The following is an 18,394-nucleotide window of genomic DNA, read 5'->3' as shown; positions in this document are numbered from 1 at the left end:
CCCTGCATCCTCCATCCCTCCCTCTGGAAACCCTCCTCCTCTGTCCATTTCCGAACCATCTCAGCCCGACTTTATCTCCATAAGATCTACCACGTGCTGTCCCTCTGATGGACTCCTCCCTGATCTTCTCCATCCTCCTGACTCTAAATGAGGAACCTCCACATCTCCATCTCCCCTGCTTCCAGCTCTGCCTCCTGTATAGCTCTTCTTATTCTAACAATTCAAAAGCGTGAGATTTTTACAGATGCAAAGCATGTTAACGTTTGCTAAAAACATTTTTCAAAATCACTCTGCATCAAACTTGCACTTTTCTCATACAGTGAAAATCAGATTTGTGTTTATTTCATCACGCTTAATGGATTCTATCCGCGATACCCGCCTGTAAAAAAAAAATACCAGAAATATTGAAAATATTAACGCGGGTAATATTATCCATTCTCATGTAAAAGCAGATCAAATCAGCTTCTTGACATCAGCGGCCCTAATAGGGCTGGTTTGACTCGGCCCTGCCGGCGTAATCCCTTCCACGTAATCTCTGCATGCTGCGTTTTTGGACAACACGCGACCATCAAAGCATGACGGAGCGCATCACGCGTTTCCTCCGACCTCGCCGACCTCGGATCCTCATGCAGAGATTCATGTCAAAGATGCATGAAATCTTTATCCACATGCAGAAGTTTTAAACATCACGTCCTTGCAAGTTTCATCCGTGCGCTTTTTCCTCACATGACGGGCGGGCGGTGATGGACAGCTGTGTGTGTCGGTGCGAATGAGAGGCCAAGATAATAAAATGGTTAGTTCCTGTTGCATAGCTCAGCGGATTATGCGGATTATGCAAACAGATTTTTTTTTGCTTTTTTTTTCTGATTAATTTACATAACTGGGACGCACACAGGGTAGAGAGACGGTGGACGCAAAGAGGTGCTCAATGTCAGGAAGTGACCGTGGGGAAGAGTGTCAGCCTGCTTGATTAATTTAGACCCAGTATGGGAAACAGTCATAATCCTGCATACGGTCATCGGGGTATTTCAGGGAAGAGATAATCCTCATGGTTATTGAGCAATTGTAAACAGAGGACGACACACGCTGGAGTATTAGGTGTTTTGTAAGATCCGGCTTAATGTGCATTTCTTTGAAAACAAATGTGTTTTTCCCTGTTTTTTTTTCATCATTTTATATAAACATGAAAAGACAAAGCAAATAGAGAATAAGAGTGAATTTCATCTCCCCGCTCGTCAGGATGAGGAGGAGTTGGGTTCCGGACGGTCGCGGTTCTAGGCTCGTCCCCGAGGAGGAAACCCCTCTCGGCCACGGCTGAAGGTTGGAACGTAGATCCACCAAGCATCTGCATCTGCACCAAGCAGACGCCCGGGCTGCTCCCAGACACTCTGTCCAAGGAAGCTTCTGGAAACCAAGGGTGACAGAGGGCGACCCCGGCCAGGCCAGGGCCCAGACCACCCATCAACGTGGACCAAGACCAAGAACAGCCTGTTCCAGGGGGGCCTGAAGCTCCCCTGACCCCCAAAGCCAAACACCTTCTCAAAGTAAGATAAGATAAGATAAGATAAGATAAGATAAGATAAGATAAGATAAGATAAGATAAGATAAGATAAGATGAGATAAGATAAGATAAGATAAGATAAGATGAGATAAGATAAACTTTATTGATCCTCATAGGGAAAATTCCTTTGCCACAGCAGCATAACAGTTATAATGTCAAAAAAAAAGGAAAATAAATATGGATGTGAATAGAAATAGAAAGGCAGAAGACAGAAGATAGCAAGACATCCATGAATAAATAGACGGCAGATAAATAGACAGAAGACAACAACAGCAACAACAACAACAACAACAACATTCCCTCAGTCACAGGGAATGTTCAAATCTTTGTAGTTAACAGTCAACAGTTAAGACAATTTATATTTCATTGTATTTCTTATTCTTCCTCCTTCCTACTATTTCTATTACTGTTATGTTTTTTTTTTTTTCGCTTGAAACTCTGGCACAACAATTTCCTTCGGGATAAATAAAGTTGTTCTCATCTCTCTCATCATCTCAACAACAACAACAACATCAGGGATGACAATGGGCAACAGTGAGGGTGAAAAATAGGCGACCAATATTCGCTCTCCCTCCTCTGTCCATGACCCAAGTATCTCTGACCTTCTCTCCAAAACATCTAACATGTGTGGTCCCTCTGATGGACTCGTTCCTTGCACTTCCAAAGAGAACTTCCACATCTTTATCTCTGCGACCTCCAGCTCTGCCTCCTGTCTTTTGGTCACGGTCAGTGTTTGTAGATCACACAGCACGGCTGCTCTCGAGTTACAAATGAAAACAAACATTTCAAATCACGAGGGTTGAACGCGGCGGAAAGAACGTGCTTCGAGTAAAACGACACAAACTCCACACCAGCCATTCAATCCTCAAACTGTAAACTGATAGTCACTTATTTCCCGCAGCCCGGCGGGATGGGGCGGGGGAGGTCAAGTAGCAGGATCATTTACGGCGCAGGGCGCGTCCTCCCGTGCCGATGCTGACTCCTCCCTGCCGTACAAACCCACCCTCACACAACATCCAGCAGCATCCGGCACGGCGGGCAGATGGGGTTCACGCGCTGAGAGCCAGCACCGCCCCGGCCGCGGAGCCACCATCGGGAAAAGAAGATTAAGAAGCAGACCGCAGGGGGAGTTTAGTCCGGCCGCCGACATTGGCCTGGCTACTTGCATATGATGCGCTTGGCTGATCTGCAGAATTCACCAGAAGAAGGTGAGAACAAAATCCCCACTTTTTTATTTTTTGTTTCTGATCGGTTCTTCATTCTCCGAAATGCAACTTCTTTTGCTCGACTGAACGCTTTCGGAGTTTATATCTTAACACCGTGTTGGACTGGAACGCCTGATACAGACTCACACACTCTGTGTTTTTATTATTTTGCAGGCATGAGTTTGGGAGCGGCGTGCATTTTCCTGCGTGGAGGCAAGAACATCGTGAGTGCAGCTTTTGTCGTCAAGATTTTGAGCAGGATGGACTGAAGTGTCACAAGTGTCTCTTGTTTTTTTGCTCTCCGTCCCGCACAGGCCAGAGAGCTGGCGGAAGATGAGATTGACGGTAAGGCGAACGCTCCTCATATTTTTCCTGCAGGAAGTGGGTTTGCTTTCTTCGGGTTTGGGTTTTAAGGCGATCTCCACACGCTTGTGCATCTCCGCAGAGCTTCGCGATGCCTTCAACGAGTTCGACAAAGACAAGGACGGGCTGATCAGCTGTAAGGATCTGGGCAACCTGATGAGGACGATGGGCTACATGCCCACGGAGATGGAGCTGATCGAACTGGGACAAAACATCAACATGAATCGTGAGTCCCCTTATTTAAAGAAAACGCGGCGCCGCTCCCGACCCGGGAGACGTTTCTGACTCGGTATCTTCCCCAGTTGGGGGCAGGGTGGACTTCGAGGACTTCGTGGAGCTGATGGCCCCGAAGCTTCTGGCGGAGACGGCCGGGATGATCGGCATGAAGGAGCTGAAAGACGCCTTCAAGGAGGTGGGTGTCGAACGGCCTCCTAAAAAGGAGGAGCCGCTCCGGCTTCGTCCGTTCACGTTCCCCTCTCTTTCTGCAAAAGTTTGACACGGACGGCGACGGCGAGATCACGACCGAGGAGCTTCGCTCGGCCATGATCAAGCTGATGGGCCAGCACATGAGCCGGACGGAGATCGACGCCATCGTGAAAGAAGCGGACGACAACGGAGACGGCACGGTGGATTTCGAAGGTACGAACTTCTGAACCTCCCCGCCATCTTCACCGAACCCCGAGAACGGCGTGACTCACCCGGCTGTCCGTCCCCTCCCCCCCCGCAGAGTTTGTCAGAATGATGTCCCACGAATGACGGGAAGCCGCCTCTGCACCTTCACGCCGTTACGCTCATCCCGTCTTCCTGAACAACGAGATCTACTTTGTATATATTGAACAGAATTCTCTCCGAATAAAGTGACGGCAGGCGACCTGGAGCTGTTGTGAAATGGCCTGGAATGGTCTCTACTGTATATAGTGGCAGCTAAAACGGGGTGGTTTTGTTTTTCGCCGTGTATATTCACCGAAGGGACGCGTCCGTTCTCCCGTCCATCGTTCTCCCGTAACTCCGACCGCAGCAGCCGACCTCGCGGCAGCCTGGACGCGGCGAGCTTTTCCCCGCGGGCTCGTTGTGCATGAAACCGATCGCATCGTTTATTATCGGATCGAAATTCACGGTTTATTCACCGATTCCAGAAATCAACTTTTCTCTGACGAGGAGCAAAATAAAAAGGCTGAAATACCAACCTCTCACGGCGTTTCTGATTATTGCACAAAGATTTTCCGTCCGGAGTGAATTCTACCTTCTGCATTGCAACTTATGAGTTACAGAACCGTGCGGTTGCATCATTTATCCAATGAAAGTGGAACGGGATTCAAGCGCAATCTGTTCTTCCTGTGTGGCATCAACTTCTGAAATCATTGCATAATAATGTTGTGAGACGGCGAAGCCGCCGACGGACCTCCCGAAACTCAGGACTCTGAACCTTTCTGCTCCGATTTGGACGGAAACGTGGATTTGCCGCCCGCCAAACATCATCTGAGAGTTATGACATCACGACATATGCATAACTCCCTTCAGATGGTCCAATTAAAAGGGGATTTATTCTGCAAATTTCTCTGTAAAGCTGTCAACTTCATGGAGATCCATTTAATCTCCTGCGTTCAGGTCCTCTGCTGATCTGCCTGTTGAATAAAATGTAGTTTCCATATGACTAGTTCTTGCATGTTCTAAAGTATAGGTATATACTTTCATTTCATTTAATTTCGGGACTATAAGCCGCTACATTTTCCACACGCTTTGAACAAGGCGGCTTAAACAACAACAATGCAGCTAATTTATAGATTTTTTTTGTGCTAACGAGCTTCACGCCGTCAAAACATTTATCCTGGTCACATCAAACCCATGAAATGACTGTGAAATTGTGAGGACGTTCAATTCCGACAGCGAAGAAAGACGACTTTAACGGTTTGAGTGCGCAGGAGGAAGATCAAGATAGACATCAGCTGGAGGAGGACAAGGAAAATGGACGGTTGGATGGACTTGGCCTTGTCTTATTTATTATTCATCTTTTTCATCGGCCGTGTTACAGGCACTGTTTGGAAACATTTCCAGTACGTATTTGTGTAATTAAAAGTAAAAAAATAAGTTTCTGTGTAAATATCTCATGTTACAACGTGGACGCTTGCGGCTTAGAGACCTACATATATATATATGAGTTCAGCCTATAAATCTTCACATATGTCTATTTTTTGCCTGTGCGGTTTATATTCAGGTGCACTTAATAGAAATTACGTTATACACACACTGCTCTAAAAAATAAAGGCAACACTTAAACAACACCGTGGAAATCCAAGCGTCCACTCAGGAAGCAACGCTGATTCTTTCGGACTTGTTTTAAGGACGTTACATCCACGTGGAATCAGCCTGTAGTGTGTTTTTACACTTTCATTTGGAGTGTAACTCCATTCATCCTGGTTTAGATGTTTGATTTCCACTGATCATTTTTGTGATTTTGTTGTCAGCACATTCAACGACGTAAAGAACAAAGTATTTGATATTTTATTCACTCAGATATAGGATGTGCTGTTTTAGAGTTCCCTTTGTTTTTGTGAGCAGTTTATATACACTGCTCAAAAAAATAAAGGGAACACTTAAAAAACACATCCTAGATCTAAATGAATGAAATACTCTTATGAAATACTTTGCTCTTTACACAGTTGAATGTGCTGACAACAAAATCACACAAAAACGATCAATGGAAATCAACTGTATCAACCCATGGAGGTCTGGATTAGGAATCACACTCCAAATTAAAGTGTAAAAACAAACTCCAGGCTGATCCAACTTTGATGTAATGTCCTTAAAACAAGTCCAAATGAATCTGTGTCGCTTCCTGAGTGGACACTATGATTTCACACAAGTGTGATTGACTTGGAGTTACATTGTGTTGTTCAAGTGTTCCCTTTATTTTTTTGAGCAGTATATTTCATATTGCGTTGTTGAGCCGCAAACACAAAACAAATTTATATAATTATCACTCCCTTCCGACACGTTCACGTCGTGGTTTCAACCCTGAAATAATCCCGGGAAAATAAATCCGAAACCATGATCGAATTTCTTTTCAATGAGCAGACGGATGTGGAATTCTGAGAAAAGTCCGACGAAAACCCGCACGTAAGAACCGAGCATTAACGGCGAGTCACGTTTTCCCGTGCCGTTTCTTCCCGGCCTGAAGAACGGGGGGGTTGAACGGCGGCCCGGGTGAAGCGGTGCAGCTCGGGTCAAGTCGTACCTGGGATGTTCTGTGCCCTGGCAGCAGACAGATGCAGGGCTGGCAGAACCTAAAATGGACGGACAGATGGTGGAAACAGACTTATAGTACCAATTAACAAAAACTAAGCCGTTCCCTCTCTGATTATTAAAGCCTAATATTAAAGAGCACATCTGTCGGCAGCACTCGGCAGATTGGATTTGTTTGCCAGCGGCGTTAATATGTTTAAGGAGCCGGACGACACGTTCGCGGCTTTCGGATGTTCCCGCCGGGCCTGTCGGACGGAGTCCACTTTAGCCGCGGCGACACCGAGGAGTCCAAAAGAAGAAGCGGATGATGTAATGCGAGCGGCCGGGCCTTTTCCCTGATCCTTCTCTGATCCCTCCGACATCCAGCGTTGACCTTTATGGCATTAATCCCAAATAATCTCTCTCTGGGTCGCTTTTTGACCCCGCCTCGGTTCTGAGGTAGCCACTCGGCGCAGCGGCTTACTGCCCGGCACGTAATGAGCGCCGCCGTTCGAACCCTCGACCCCCCCCGACGGCATTGTTAGACTTCCGTACCGTTTTTGGTTTTCGTCCGCACGGATTTAATTTGTTTCTTCCAACAGTCGCGGTAATCCTTCGGAGAAATGGCGTGGTGGTCTCCTCGCCGACCACCTGCCCCGCATGACTTAATACAGCTTATCAATGGAATCCTGTTCACATTAATCTGTGTGTTTGCTTTAAAACATTACATATGATCAGCGTTGCGTAATACAAACAGATGTACGACTATTTCTATCCGTCCATCCATATAGATTTAGGAATTGATGATTTTTACGTGACGTGATTTATTGGTAGGATTTTCATCCCAGTCGGACGAATGGGCTCGATCGTCTTGTTGTGTTTTCGAGGTTTATTTTGGTTAAATCCAAAATCTAAACTACACCCCATTGGTTCGACTGTTTTTATCCTCTTGCTATCAAAAGAGAAAGACGGACGGATCGGACGCGCAACCACACATTTCAAAAAACCCCGTGCAGATCCGGGGAGAGACTGAAAGCTGATAAGAAAGTTTGAAATGACCTCAGAGGGGAATTTCTCTTATTTTTCCCGTCGGGTCTTTGCAGCCACAGTTTTTCCAGCCTCATTGGAGTTGCAATAAGCCTTAATACCGCTCGGTGATTAAGCTCGATGTTGTTTGCTGCGGGAAGCATTGAATTTTTGAATGTATAATCATTTGTTTTTAAGGCGAATTTTTTTTATTTCTATTGAACATAAATAATACAACCAAATATACATATGTACAAATAAACATGGCAAGGTAAAACTGAATGTCAATGGGATGAGGAAGCAAAGGACATAAGGACATTCGTTCTGTATGTAATCAGAAGTTAATAGTGTTAACGGTTTGTGAGAAATGTTTAATGCGAGACGAAAAAGAAAGTACAAGGAAATACTTGAATAAATAGATAGACAAATAAAATTAAAAAGAAAAGGGGAAAAAAAACTTGCAAGGGGAATATAACATGTAATTAAGTTGGTGGTTCACTGACACATAGTTCATCTCTTTTGTAGCTTAAAAGTAAACCAAATGTTATGTCATCTCTTGAGAAGGAAACTGGTGACGATGGAAAATTATCTTTAACCCATTTTTGAGTTTTAGCCCGAAAGCCCTGTACTTTTTCGCATGAGAAAAATATATGATCAGTGGTTTCAACGTTGTCTTCACAAAATGTACAAATATTATCTTCAAAATTAAAGCGTATCCTCAATATTCCTTAGATGAGTAGATGTCATTCATTATTTTGAAGTGGTTCTCTTTTGCCTTGGGGGGGTTTGGGTGGAGTCAGATACATAGTTTCAGCATGGCAATCGATTCCTTATCAAATTTATTTAAAATATTATTTTTGTCTTGAGCGAAGATGCGCTGCAGCGCTTGATCACGTGAGCTACGGAAGCCCGGAAGGGACAAACTGCACGGACAAACACCGGTGAGCGCTGCTAGCTGGTATGCTAACTATTCCAGTTAGCGACTCTACATTATTTACTTGCAAATCTAGCAAAACTATCATCATTCATGCATTTGTTAGAAATATAGAATTGGATTTAACCCGATGAATATGTTGAGTTTCTCGTGTTTCACCTTGCAATGACGATAAAGTTGTTCTATTTGTATTTTAGCTAGTGCTAGCTTAGCTGTTAGCAGCCCATGCTGTCTGAGTTGAGGGTTGAACTTCGCTTCAGGATGAAGATGATCGATGGTCTGGAAACCGGTCGAAATGATCGATCGTCCGATCGGGTTCTAGAGGCGTGCATTTTAACGGTCATCACCTGTGGATATGATGTCAGGCGGCGAAGCAATGCGGGCTTCTTTGTTTATGTGTTGGCATTCAAACGGGCAGCCCTTGTATGCCACAAATATTGATTTCGTTATTGATCAGTTGGTTAATGAGTCATATTTCTCACCTGTCATCGATTTGCCGTGTGCATGAGAACCTGGCTGATACGGGATCTGAGGTGTAGATGTTTGAATGTCATTGAATCAGCCGATATTTTAGCTGCATTCAAACAGCTGGTCAGAGCAGAGATCAACCAAGGGCACAATTGAATGTTATATAACAAGTTGTATTTGCCGCAGAGGTCAGTTTAACTCACCGTATCAGAGCCAAGGAGGTGGAAATAAAGCCAGGTGACTGGTAAACCCCTGCACACAGAACCATATCGGCTGTTGCCGGTGATCGAACCCTGCATGGAACCACATATTAAGGACCGGATGGAGCTCAGAGCCTGATTTATATCAAGTTTTCTCTGGAAAGTTTCTTTGCAAAAGGGGAAAAAGCCCAGTGAGGAGACAGAAGAAGAGCCGATGAAGTAAAAGAAAGCTGCATTTAACGGACAACACCAGGAGACGGACCTCAGATATGGTGACGGCGGCCCGCTCTGCAGAACATGTGGCGACCGGCTCTCCGATGAAGCAATGAAGCCTTCAAAACTGCGTTGAGCACCCCGCATTAAAAAAAGCATTTTAAAAGAAAAAAGCAGGACTATTTTTATGTGTGAAAATATTGCATGAAACCAGAAAAAGTTGTGGACCGCTGATTTAGGTCACAGTTTATAGAATTAGAAATGATTTCTTGAAGGGGTATCAGAAGAGAGAATACCGTTCCAAGTTTTCAGAAAGTAACCGCTTATATTTTTCCCCATTGTTGAGAAGATAAAGCTTCAGTATTGCGTTCTTCTCGGACGCGAATGACTGCTAAAAGAGAAGCGCTGTTCTCTTTCCCCAGATGTTGGCCGGATGCCGGAGACTTTCACCCCCGGCCTGCGTTCGGATCAAGCGGATTGCGATCTCAGCGTCGCCTCTCCGCTCCTTCACCTCGACGACGACCGACATGGAGCTGAAGGACGTCCTGCGGGTCCTGGAGCAGCTGGCTCCTCTCTCGCTGGCCGAGCCGTGGGACAACGTGGGGCTGCTGGTGGAACCCGGACGTTCTCGGCCCGTTAAAAACATCCTCCTCACCAACGACCTGACGGACGCCGTCATGGACGAAGCGGAAAGCGTGAACTGCGATCTGATCGTCTCCTATCACCCTCCCTTGTTCCGGCCCATCAAACGTCTGGTCCAGAAGGACTGGAAGCAGCGATTGGCCGTCCGGGCCGTGGAGGCCGGGATAGCGGTCTTCTCCCCCCACACTTCGTGGGACAGCGTGAAAGGCGGCGTGAACGATTGGCTGGCGGGAGGCCTCGGTAAGACGCCGCTCGCAATGGAAACCGCGGTATATTGCATATTTAATGCCGGAACGCCGGGACACCCGAGATTCGGTGAGACGCGTTTTTCCGTCTCCGTTTCCGTCCCGCAGGCGGCGGCCAGGTGTCGGTGCTGAACCAGGCCCTCAGCGGCGCCGCGCACAGCCACAAAGTGGAATTCACCGTCAGGAACGGCGAAGAGCTGAACGCCGTCGTGGAGGAACTGAAGGACTGCGGCGTCGCGCCGCAACGTTCGCTCAGGTTGTGCACGGATCGCCTGCCTGCCGGGAAAAATATTAGATTCTTCACCTCTCCACCTTCTCCGTGCAACCTTCTTCTCTGGGGTTAGGATTAGGGTTATGGGATGTCAAAAGAAAATGGACTGTGGTTTTTAATAACCATCACGTGATTTAAGAAGCGGAAGGAGGAGGAGGAGAAAACCTGGAGCCTCCAGCTGGGTGACCTTCGCCTACTGGTCCCGTTGAGTCGAGCTAATACGCTAATGCTAAGATCACAACAATCTTCTTCTTTCAGGGTCTCCATAGCAAACCCACCTTCTCCAGCTAACCCTATTTTCTGGATCCTCCTCTCTAACTTCATATCCTCTCTCACTTTTGTCCATCAATTCTCTTTGGTCTTCCTCAAATTCCAGAACCAGTCTACCATTATATTATCTGTCCAAAACCATCTCTCCAAAACATCTCGGAGTTCCCATCAGTGAAATAATCTTATCAAACGGGAACGTTCAAGCTATATTTGAACATCTGGAGGGCCGTGTTTAACCGACGCTCGTGTTCATCCCCCGCACAGAGCCGACAACGGCGAGGTCCACGTCAGCTTCGCCTGCGGTGACTCGGCGCTGACGCCGGCTGTCCAGAAGCTGCTACGGCCCGGCGCTCCCGGCCAGTCCCTCAGCATCGTCCAGCTGGAGAAGGTACGACGTCGACGCCGTTGAAAATTCCAAATTTCGGAAATCTTCTTATCGTGGCGACCCGAGAATCCTCCGGGATGAGGAGGGGAAACGTCTTCGAGTGAAGAAGTCCAAGTCCGGTTGCCACGACAAGAAGATTCGGACACCGTGACCTGGACGACGGAGAACTTCCGCAGACACGTTCCTTTATATTGGATGAAATTGGAGGATTCTGATCTCGCGTTTTCACCGGTGGCTTCCGACCCCGAAGCCTCCTCTCCCAGGCCACGGCCAGGGGCGACTCAGCGTGTTGGAGCAGCCGGTATCCGTGGCGACGGCCGTCCAGAAGATGAAGTCCCACTTGGGTTTGAGTCACCTCCGCCTGGCTCTGGGACGAGGACGCACGGCAGGTGAAGACGTCGCACAGGTGGAGGGAGGAGGAGTTTTGAACTTCTATTTTGTATTTTAGACCTAGAAAAAGCATAGGACAGGATGCCAAGAGAGGAGCTCTGGTATTGTATGAGGAAGTCTGGAGTGGCAGAGAAGTATGTTAGACTGGTGCAGGACATGTATGCCCGCTGTGAGACACTGGTACGGTGTGCTGTAGGGGTAACAGAGAAGTTCAAGGTGGAGGTGGGACTCCATCAGGGATCAGCTCTGAGCCCCTTCTTGTTCGCAATGGTGATGGACAGGCTGACAGATGAGGTTAGACAGGAATCCCCATGGACCATGATGTTTGCGGATGACATTGCGATCTGTTGTGAGAGCAGACAACAGGTAGAGGAACATCTAGAGAGGTGGAGGTATGTTCTGGAAAGGAGAGGAATGAAAGTTAGTCGCAGCAAGACAGAATATATGTGAGTGAATGAGAGGAACTCGGGTGGAACGGTGAGGCTACAGGGAGTGGAGATCAAGAAGCTGGAGGATTTCAGGCACTTGGGGTCAACAGTCCAGAGCGTAGGAGACCATGGATAAGAGACGGGTTCCAGCAGGTTGGAATGGGTGGAGAAAAGTGTCAGGGGTACCAAGAGATAGAAGACTTTCAGCCAGAATAAAAGGAAAGGTGTACAAGTCAGTGGTGAGACCAGCGATGATGTTTGGACTAGAAACTGTTACAATGACCGAAAGACAGCAGGCAGAACTAGAGGTTGCAGAGATGAAGATGTTGAGGTTCTCTTTGGGAGTGACCAGGATGGAGAGGATCAGGAATGAGTCTATCAGAGGAACAGCACATGTTCGATGTTTTGGAGAGAAGGTCAGAGAAGCCAGACTGAGATGGTTGGAATATATTGGTAGACGGATGCTGGAATTGGAGCTGCCAGGCAAGAGGTCTGGAGGAAGACCAAAGAGAAGATTTATGGACGTCGTGAGAGAAGATATGAAGGTAGTTGGTGTGAGAGAGGAGGATCCAGAGAATAGGGTTAGATGGAGGAAGTTGACTCGCTGTGGCGACACCTGAAGGGAAAAGCCAAAAGAAGAAGAATAATTTTGTAATGTTTTCCTTTTGCTCTGCCAGAGTCGCTTGTGTTCACCGCCGCCGTGTGTGCCGGCTCCGGAGGGTCCGTCCTGAGCGCGGCGCGAGCGGACCTCTTCGTCACAGGTGCGGGGGTCGGAATCCCCCTCGTGCACGACGCCGCCGTTTTGTTTTTCGCGCCGCCGGTTGAGCTTCGTTATCTCCCTCCAGGCGAGATGTCCCACCATGAAGTCCTGGACGCCGTGGCCAAGGGAACCAGCGTCATCCTGAGCGACCACAGCAACAGCGAGCGCGGGTTTCTGAGCGTGTTCAGGGAGCGGCTGGCCGTGCGGATGCCCGAGGGCGTGCACGTGGCCGTGTCCAAGGCGGACAGAGATCCCCTGGAGGTCGTCTGACGGAGCTCCACGCCACCGATGGAGCTCCACGCCACTCCTGGATGAGGACGTAGAGGAACGTCGGGTCGGCAAACTGAGCCGCGTGGATTGGAAACACGCAAAGACGGTGTTCCAGCGGCGGCTGGGAGGTTTTTTACTGTGGTGGAAAAATGGGAAATAAATTCAAAACGCACGGAGACGTGTTTCCATCGGCGTTCTTTAACGCGAGCGGTCGACATCTTGGGGCGTTTCTCCGGAGGGAGGACGCTCGGGACGTGACAGATGAAGATAAATCTTCTGCTCGGGCTGTGAATTGCTTCTGCGTGGAGTGGATTTTTGTTAAACAGTTTTTTAAATCCTAATGCTCAGACACGTCGGCGGGGCGAGAGGAGGGAGGGGGACGAATGTTCCTTAAAAAGGAAGAGAAGGAACAAAAAAGCTTATGGGATTAAAAGGCTGGGTCGGGCGGCGGGTCTGAGGACAGGAGATGAAGTCCCGATGCAGATCTTCTCCTCGGCCGGTCGTCCGCCTCCATCTAACCATCTCCAACTCACGTCCTGACCTCCTCCACCCTCAGCATCCTTCTACCAACATCTACACCATCCAGGAACATCTACCATGTGGTGTCCATCCTCTCCGTCCTCCTCGTTCCACAAAGTGGGGTCTTCACCTCTGCTGCCTCCTGTCTTCTCTCACCTCCATCTTCTCCAAGCCAATGAGAAAGCAAAGCTCTGATGGACAGAGAGGACGAGATGATCGGCTTCTCCGGAGGTTTGGAGGACAGCGACGCTCCAAGAAGAGTCCAGGGTTTTTCAGAGAATTGACCCGAAGACCTCGATGAGCAAACGTTAGCGGACATCAAGCCACTTAGCACGTGGCTGCCAAAGAGCACGGCTTTGGTGACGCTTAATGCACTGTAAACACACACACACACACACACACACACACACGGCGGCGGAAAAGAAAACACACACACAAGTGCCAATCCTCATTCCAGGCTGTTAGAGAGTCTGCTGCTGCTGCAGGAGCCCAAACACACCTGTCGCTCCTGCGTAAAAGCGTTGATCGCTCGCCGCCCCCGTCGAGGTAATGACCTTTTTCTTGCATGGCGTTCACACCTCTACTTCCCCTCAGGGGCCCACGCCGGCTTTCATCCCCTCACACACACACACACACACATGTGGACACAAATGGAGAAGGAAAACAACAACTAGAACAACATTTAGATTCTCCTCCTGTTAAGTGGCTCCAGTTGTCGCTCAGCGAGAGCGTGCAGGTGAGTTTGCAGGACGACGGCGCGCAGGTCGGCGACAGGACGGCTTCAGGACGGCCCGGCGGCGCCCGGAGAAGATGGCCGACGGCGGCCTGGACGTGCGAGGCTGCAGGGGTGAATCCTGAGAGCGAGACCAGAAGGTCGTCGCAGGTTAGTGTCGAGGAGAGAAAGGGAGCGCTGGGATCTACCTTTGTTTTTGTAAAGGCCAAACTGCAGCCGCGGGCCAGCTGGCTTCCTCCTACAGCAGAGGTGCTGGACTCCCTGCTGAGGAGGCCTAATACACACACTCACACTCACACACACACACTGTGGAGAGGAAGGAACCTGTCATCAAGTCATCACGCAGCCACAGGGGAGCGGCCGGTAAACGGCTTCTCCACCGGGAGGTCGGAGATGAGGAAGAGCGTTTGTGGATAATATTTCCCTCGGTCGTGATCTGTAGTCCTTATTCAGAAACTACAATAAAACACGCCATCTTGGAAACGGTGGACGGGATGGTGCTTTTTGGGAAGCGGAGATGATCGCACACAGCTTTTTGCAGAAGATCACAGTTCTGAAAATGTGGAGGAAAAAAGAAATCAAATTTCAATTTCCAGTCGTCTTGCAAAAACACATTTGCTCGCTTGCATTTGTGTTCCTGCAAATGTTTATTTATCATTCACCCGGACCAGGACGAATCACGGGGAAATCCTCGTTTCCGCCAGGAGAGCGTCTGTGGGCCGTAAATGCGACCGAATGAAAGTTAAGGAATTAAAGACGGATAACGGCTGCAGAAAGACAGGCCGAGACACAACGTGTTTACGGGGCGTCGGAGGCCCCGCAGGCCTGAGAGGGGGACGGTGTGAAAGTGAAGCCATTTGGCTTTCACGCGTGAAGACCCGCACACCTATTTAACCGAGCCGGCCGCCGCCGCCGCCGCAGACGCTCCACGTGACGGACGCTCGTGATGTTGCTCTGAGGAGAAGAAGTGCAGGAGAATGCTCAGCGTGGAGATGTTCCCCAGCCTGGCCCTGGGGCCGCAGAGGATCGGGGACTGCTTCTACAGGGGTGAGTGGACGCTTTTCTTCTTTCCGATCCGTAGTCGTCCTGAAACGCTCAGTTATCCGGCTAACGGTAGAAGGCAAGGTAGTGAGGACGACAGAGGATGAAGGAAGCAAGGCTTCTTCTTCTGCTTCCTCCACGGCGAAGCCACCTCCTCCGTCCAACCCTGATCTCTGCATCCTTTTCGTCCTTGAGCGATCTCTCTCTACCATCTAACCTCTTCTCCTAACCATCTGACGTGTCCGTCATCAACATCTCCAACATCTCCAAAGCACGCGGCGTCACGGTCCTTCCGCCGTCTTCTCCACCTTTCCTTTCATACTCTTCACTTTTCTCCGCCTCGAACATGTTTCTTCTGCCGTTCCCGCCCTCCCCTGCAGAGCGGGAGCCCCATTTGCCGCTGTTCCCCCCGACGTGCGAGGCCGCCAAGAGCCAGAAAGACGAGGTGAAGATGGAGCTGGAGAACTCGTCCCTGTGGAAGCAGTTCAGCTCGGTGGGGACGGAGATGATCATCACCAAGAAGGGCAGGTGAGAGGAGGTCGGTCCCGGGAGGAGGACGCCGGACGCGTGAATCTGACGGCGACGAATCCCTCTCCCCCTCCCAGGCGGATGTTTCCGGGCTTGAGGCTGAAGTTGTCCGGGCTGGACCCGTCCCTGCGCTACATCCTGCTCCTGGACGTCCTCCCCGTGGACACGTCCAGGTACCGCTTCCAGGGCGGAGGCTGGCAGGTGGTGGGAGGCGCCGAGGCCCGGCTGCCGGACAGGGTGTTCATCCACCCGGACTCCCCCGCGACCGGCGCCCACTGGCAGAGCCGCACCGTCTCCTTTCACCACGCCAAGCTCACCAATAACACCCTGGACACGCAGGGGCACGTAAGTCGCCCCCCGACCTCCCTCGCCGTGAGACCCGGTCGCGCCCCGAACCTCACGACGGCCGCCTTCCGCTCGCAGATCATCCTGCACTCGCTGCATCGCTACCAGCCGCGGGTGCACGTGATCGAGGCCAGGGACGTGCTGCGCTGGGGCGGAGGACGACACTCCTTCGTGTTCCCCGAGACCCAGTTCATCACGGTCACCGCCTACCAGAACAATAAGGTACGGGCCGCCGGCGCCCCTCAACCCTCCGGACCACCCGAGCCCCCGATGACGGGTTTGTTTGCCTCCAGATCACGGAGCTGAAGATCAACGCCAACCCCTTCGCCAAAGGCTTTCGTGAGGAGGGCATGAACAGCAAGAAGTAAGTCCAGTCCTGACGGATCCGCGTCTCGTTCTCCGTCGGCGTCCTGACACCTTCTCCTCCGCAGGCAACGGGACGCCAGACAGAAGCGCAAGATGGCCGTCCTGACGGAGACGTTGGACATAGGTGACCCGGAAGACCTTCCCGGAAGCCACGACCGGCGGGGGAAGACGCCGACCCCCTTCTTGTCTTCCTCGGCGAGCTGCGATCCGTGTGAAGCCCTGGCTCTGGCCTCGCTGCCGCCGTTACCGGGCCGGCCCTGCGGCTACGGCGCCGAGGACGCCGCCTACCGGGACGCGCTGGTGCCCGAGCAGCCTCTGGACCTGGGAGAGGCGTTCATGGCGCCGCAGATGACCCAGATCAGCGAGGTCGCCGACGGCATGATGGAGAGGTGGGTGTGGAGAACCGGGGGTTCCGGAAGGCGAGTCACTTAAAAGCGTCCGTAACCGCCATCTTTTCTCCGCAGGTCTGAGAACCCGGAGGACCGGACGTACCCCTCTTTCCCCGCCGCCCCCTTAACCCAACCGCCCCCGACCTTCCCCCCCGACGCCGCCGACCCTCAGTCCTCCATCCCCGCCATCGACTACCCCGCCATCCTGTCCTCCTCGCCGGCGCTGACCTCCTCCACGCCGTCGTCTCACCAGCAGACGTCCTTCACCTTCCCCACTCCGCCCCCGTCCAACTCCTCCTCGCCGCAGCCGCTCGTCTCCCCGCCCGCCTCCGCCTACCAGCCCGTCGCCGCCGCCGCCGCCGACCACGCCATGATCCCCCCCCAAGCCTGCGCGCCGCTGCTGCCGGCCCAGCCCGGCCCGGAGGAGCCTCTCCAGGCCCAAATCCAAGCCGGCTTCGCGTATCCCAACCTGCCGCCCGTAAACGCGGATCCCCAGGTTCTGTGCGCGCCGAACCAGCCCACGCCGGCTCAGAGCGCCGCTTTCGCTTTCCCCGCGCACGTGCAGAACCTGTCCTACCCCAACGGCGGGGGGCTGAACCCCTCCCACCCCCACCCGGCCCTGCACCTCCCGAACCTGAGCCACCAAACCCAGGCGGCAACCTTCCCCCCGTCCTCGCTCCCTCACCCTCCCTTCCAGCAGCCCCCGGCGCCCCAACCCCTGCCCGCCTCCTCCTACGCCCCGGTGGATCTGGGCGCCAACCCGTACCGCTCCGACGTGATGCTGCACCACCCGTCGCTCCTCCCCCAGCTGGACGCGCCCCTCACTTCCTGCCTCCAGGCTTCCCCCGCCGCCCCGCCGCTCTACCCCGCCTTCTCCTCCTATCCCCTCCGGCTGTGCCAGGACCCCCACGCCTCCATCCCCATCCCGCTCAGGCACCTGTACAGGCACCAGCACGCCCACGCCCAGGCGTCCTACCTGGACCTGGGCGCCAGAACCGTCTTCTAGAAGCCATCGGTGATCCCCCCCCCCCCCCCCCCCCCCCCCACAGCGTTCGTGTGCCCCCCCCCCTTCCCAGTAGACGATAGCAGCTGTAAATAGGTTTGATGATCTTCTGTCTATTTCAGAGGGAAGTAGGAAAATAAAATGCTTGAAAACGGCTCCGGTTTGGTTATTTTCACCAGGAGGAGCTGCTGGGCCTCCACCTCGAGACGATCGGCCATGAAAAACCTCCTTGAGAAGAAATCAGAATGACATCGGTGTGTGTGTGTGTGTGTGTGTGTGAGATAAAAACCGAAATGCGATGGTGAGGGTTTCTGGGAGCTTCTCAGAGGTCAGAAAAGCAGCGAGGGCCTCGTTACATCACATCCCAGTCATTTGTAAGTTGTTTTTATCCAAAACGACTTACAAAAAGTGCAATTCAGTCACCGAAGATCTGAAGTAACAGTCGGAAGTCAGAAGTGACCCCTCAACCGAGTAGCCATCTCACAACCACATACTCATTTATTTGTTTTTTTTTGTTTTTTTTCCGGGGGTGTCTAAGTGGGGTTAGTAGTGTAGTGGTTGGTGAAGCGTTACGTCCCGATGCTAAGGGTCAACTCGCTGTTTGCTCACCCGTCCCG

General features: G+C 51.1%; 3 protein-coding genes across 7 annotated transcripts; all 3 read left to right on the top strand.

Moving 5' to 3' along the window:
• The first annotated feature begins 2,545 nt into the window (after nt 1–2,545).
• On the top strand, nt 2,546–5,179 carry cabp5a (calcium binding protein 5a). Its single transcript, XM_086140933.1, has 7 exons — nt 2,546–2,769; nt 2,941–2,990; nt 3,081–3,111; nt 3,212–3,355; nt 3,432–3,541; nt 3,621–3,768; nt 3,857–5,179. The coding sequence occupies exons 1-7, from the start codon at nt 2,730–2,732 to the stop codon at nt 3,883–3,885; spliced, it is 552 nt and encodes a 183-aa protein (XP_085997059.1). The 5' UTR covers nt 2,546–2,729; the 3' UTR covers nt 3,886–5,179.
• Nucleotides 5,180–8,275: 3,096 nt separating this feature from the next.
• On the top strand, nt 8,276–13,029 carry nif3l1 (NIF3 NGG1 interacting factor 3-like 1 (S. cerevisiae)). 5 transcript variants are annotated; one of them, XM_086140929.1, is made up of 7 exons: nt 8,276–8,318; nt 9,615–10,074; nt 10,188–10,335; nt 10,885–11,008; nt 11,256–11,394; nt 12,501–12,584; nt 12,669–13,029. In XM_086140929.1, the coding sequence occupies exons 2-7, from the start codon at nt 9,615–9,617 to the stop codon at nt 12,851–12,853; spliced, it is 1,140 nt and encodes a 379-aa protein (XP_085997055.1). In that variant the 5' UTR covers nt 8,276–8,318; the 3' UTR covers nt 12,854–13,029. The 5 variants fall into 5 exon arrangements, with proteins under 5 accessions (XP_085997055.1, XP_085997054.1, XP_085997057.1 ...); XM_086140928.1 differs by having other exon boundaries at nt 8,287–8,335; XM_086140931.1 differs by lacking the exon at nt 8,276–8,318 and adding an exon at nt 8,524–9,251 and having other exon boundaries at nt 11,256–11,390.
• A 2,053-nt stretch (nt 13,030–15,082) lies between these two features.
• Nucleotides 15,083–17,780, top strand: tbx6 (T-box transcription factor 6). The gene is given in 6 exon segments (XM_086140926.1): nt 15,083–15,152; nt 15,527–15,674; nt 15,752–16,019; nt 16,098–16,241; nt 16,313–16,383; nt 16,451–17,780. Coding segments are annotated over 6 exon segments (2,031 nt in total).
• The last annotated feature ends 614 nt before the right edge of the window (nt 17,781–18,394 follow it).

The sequence above is a fragment of the Fistularia commersonii genome, chromosome 33, assembly GCF_037954325.1.
Source record: "Fistularia commersonii isolate RoL2024-O1a breed Wild chromosome 33, RoL_Fcom_v1.0, whole genome shotgun sequence".
Classification (NCBI taxonomy): Eukaryota; Metazoa; Chordata; class Actinopteri; order Syngnathiformes; family Fistulariidae; genus Fistularia; species Fistularia commersonii.
This window is presented reverse-complemented; position numbering and strand designations above follow the sequence as displayed.

Excerpts from the sequence above, each read along its gene's own strand:
- cabp5a (XM_086140933.1), top strand. The coding sequence starts at position 2,730 with ATGATGCGCTTGGCTGATCTGCAGAATTCACCAGAAGAAG. Across the intron at positions 2,770-2,940 it reads GCAGAATTCACCAGAAGAAG|GCATGAGTTTGGGAGCGGCG; the intron begins GTGAGAACAAAA and ends ATTATTTTGCAG. Across the intron at positions 3,356-3,431 it reads ACAAAACATCAACATGAATC|TTGGGGGCAGGGTGGACTTC; the intron begins GTGAGTCCCCTT and ends TATCTTCCCCAG.
- nif3l1 (XM_086140927.1), top strand. Across the intron at positions 11,395-12,500 it reads GGGACGAGGACGCACGGCAG|AGTCGCTTGTGTTCACCGCC; the intron begins GTGAAGACGTCG and ends TTGCTCTGCCAG. Across the intron at positions 12,585-12,668 it reads AGCGGACCTCTTCGTCACAG|GCGAGATGTCCCACCATGAA; the intron begins GTGCGGGGGTCG and ends ATCTCCCTCCAG.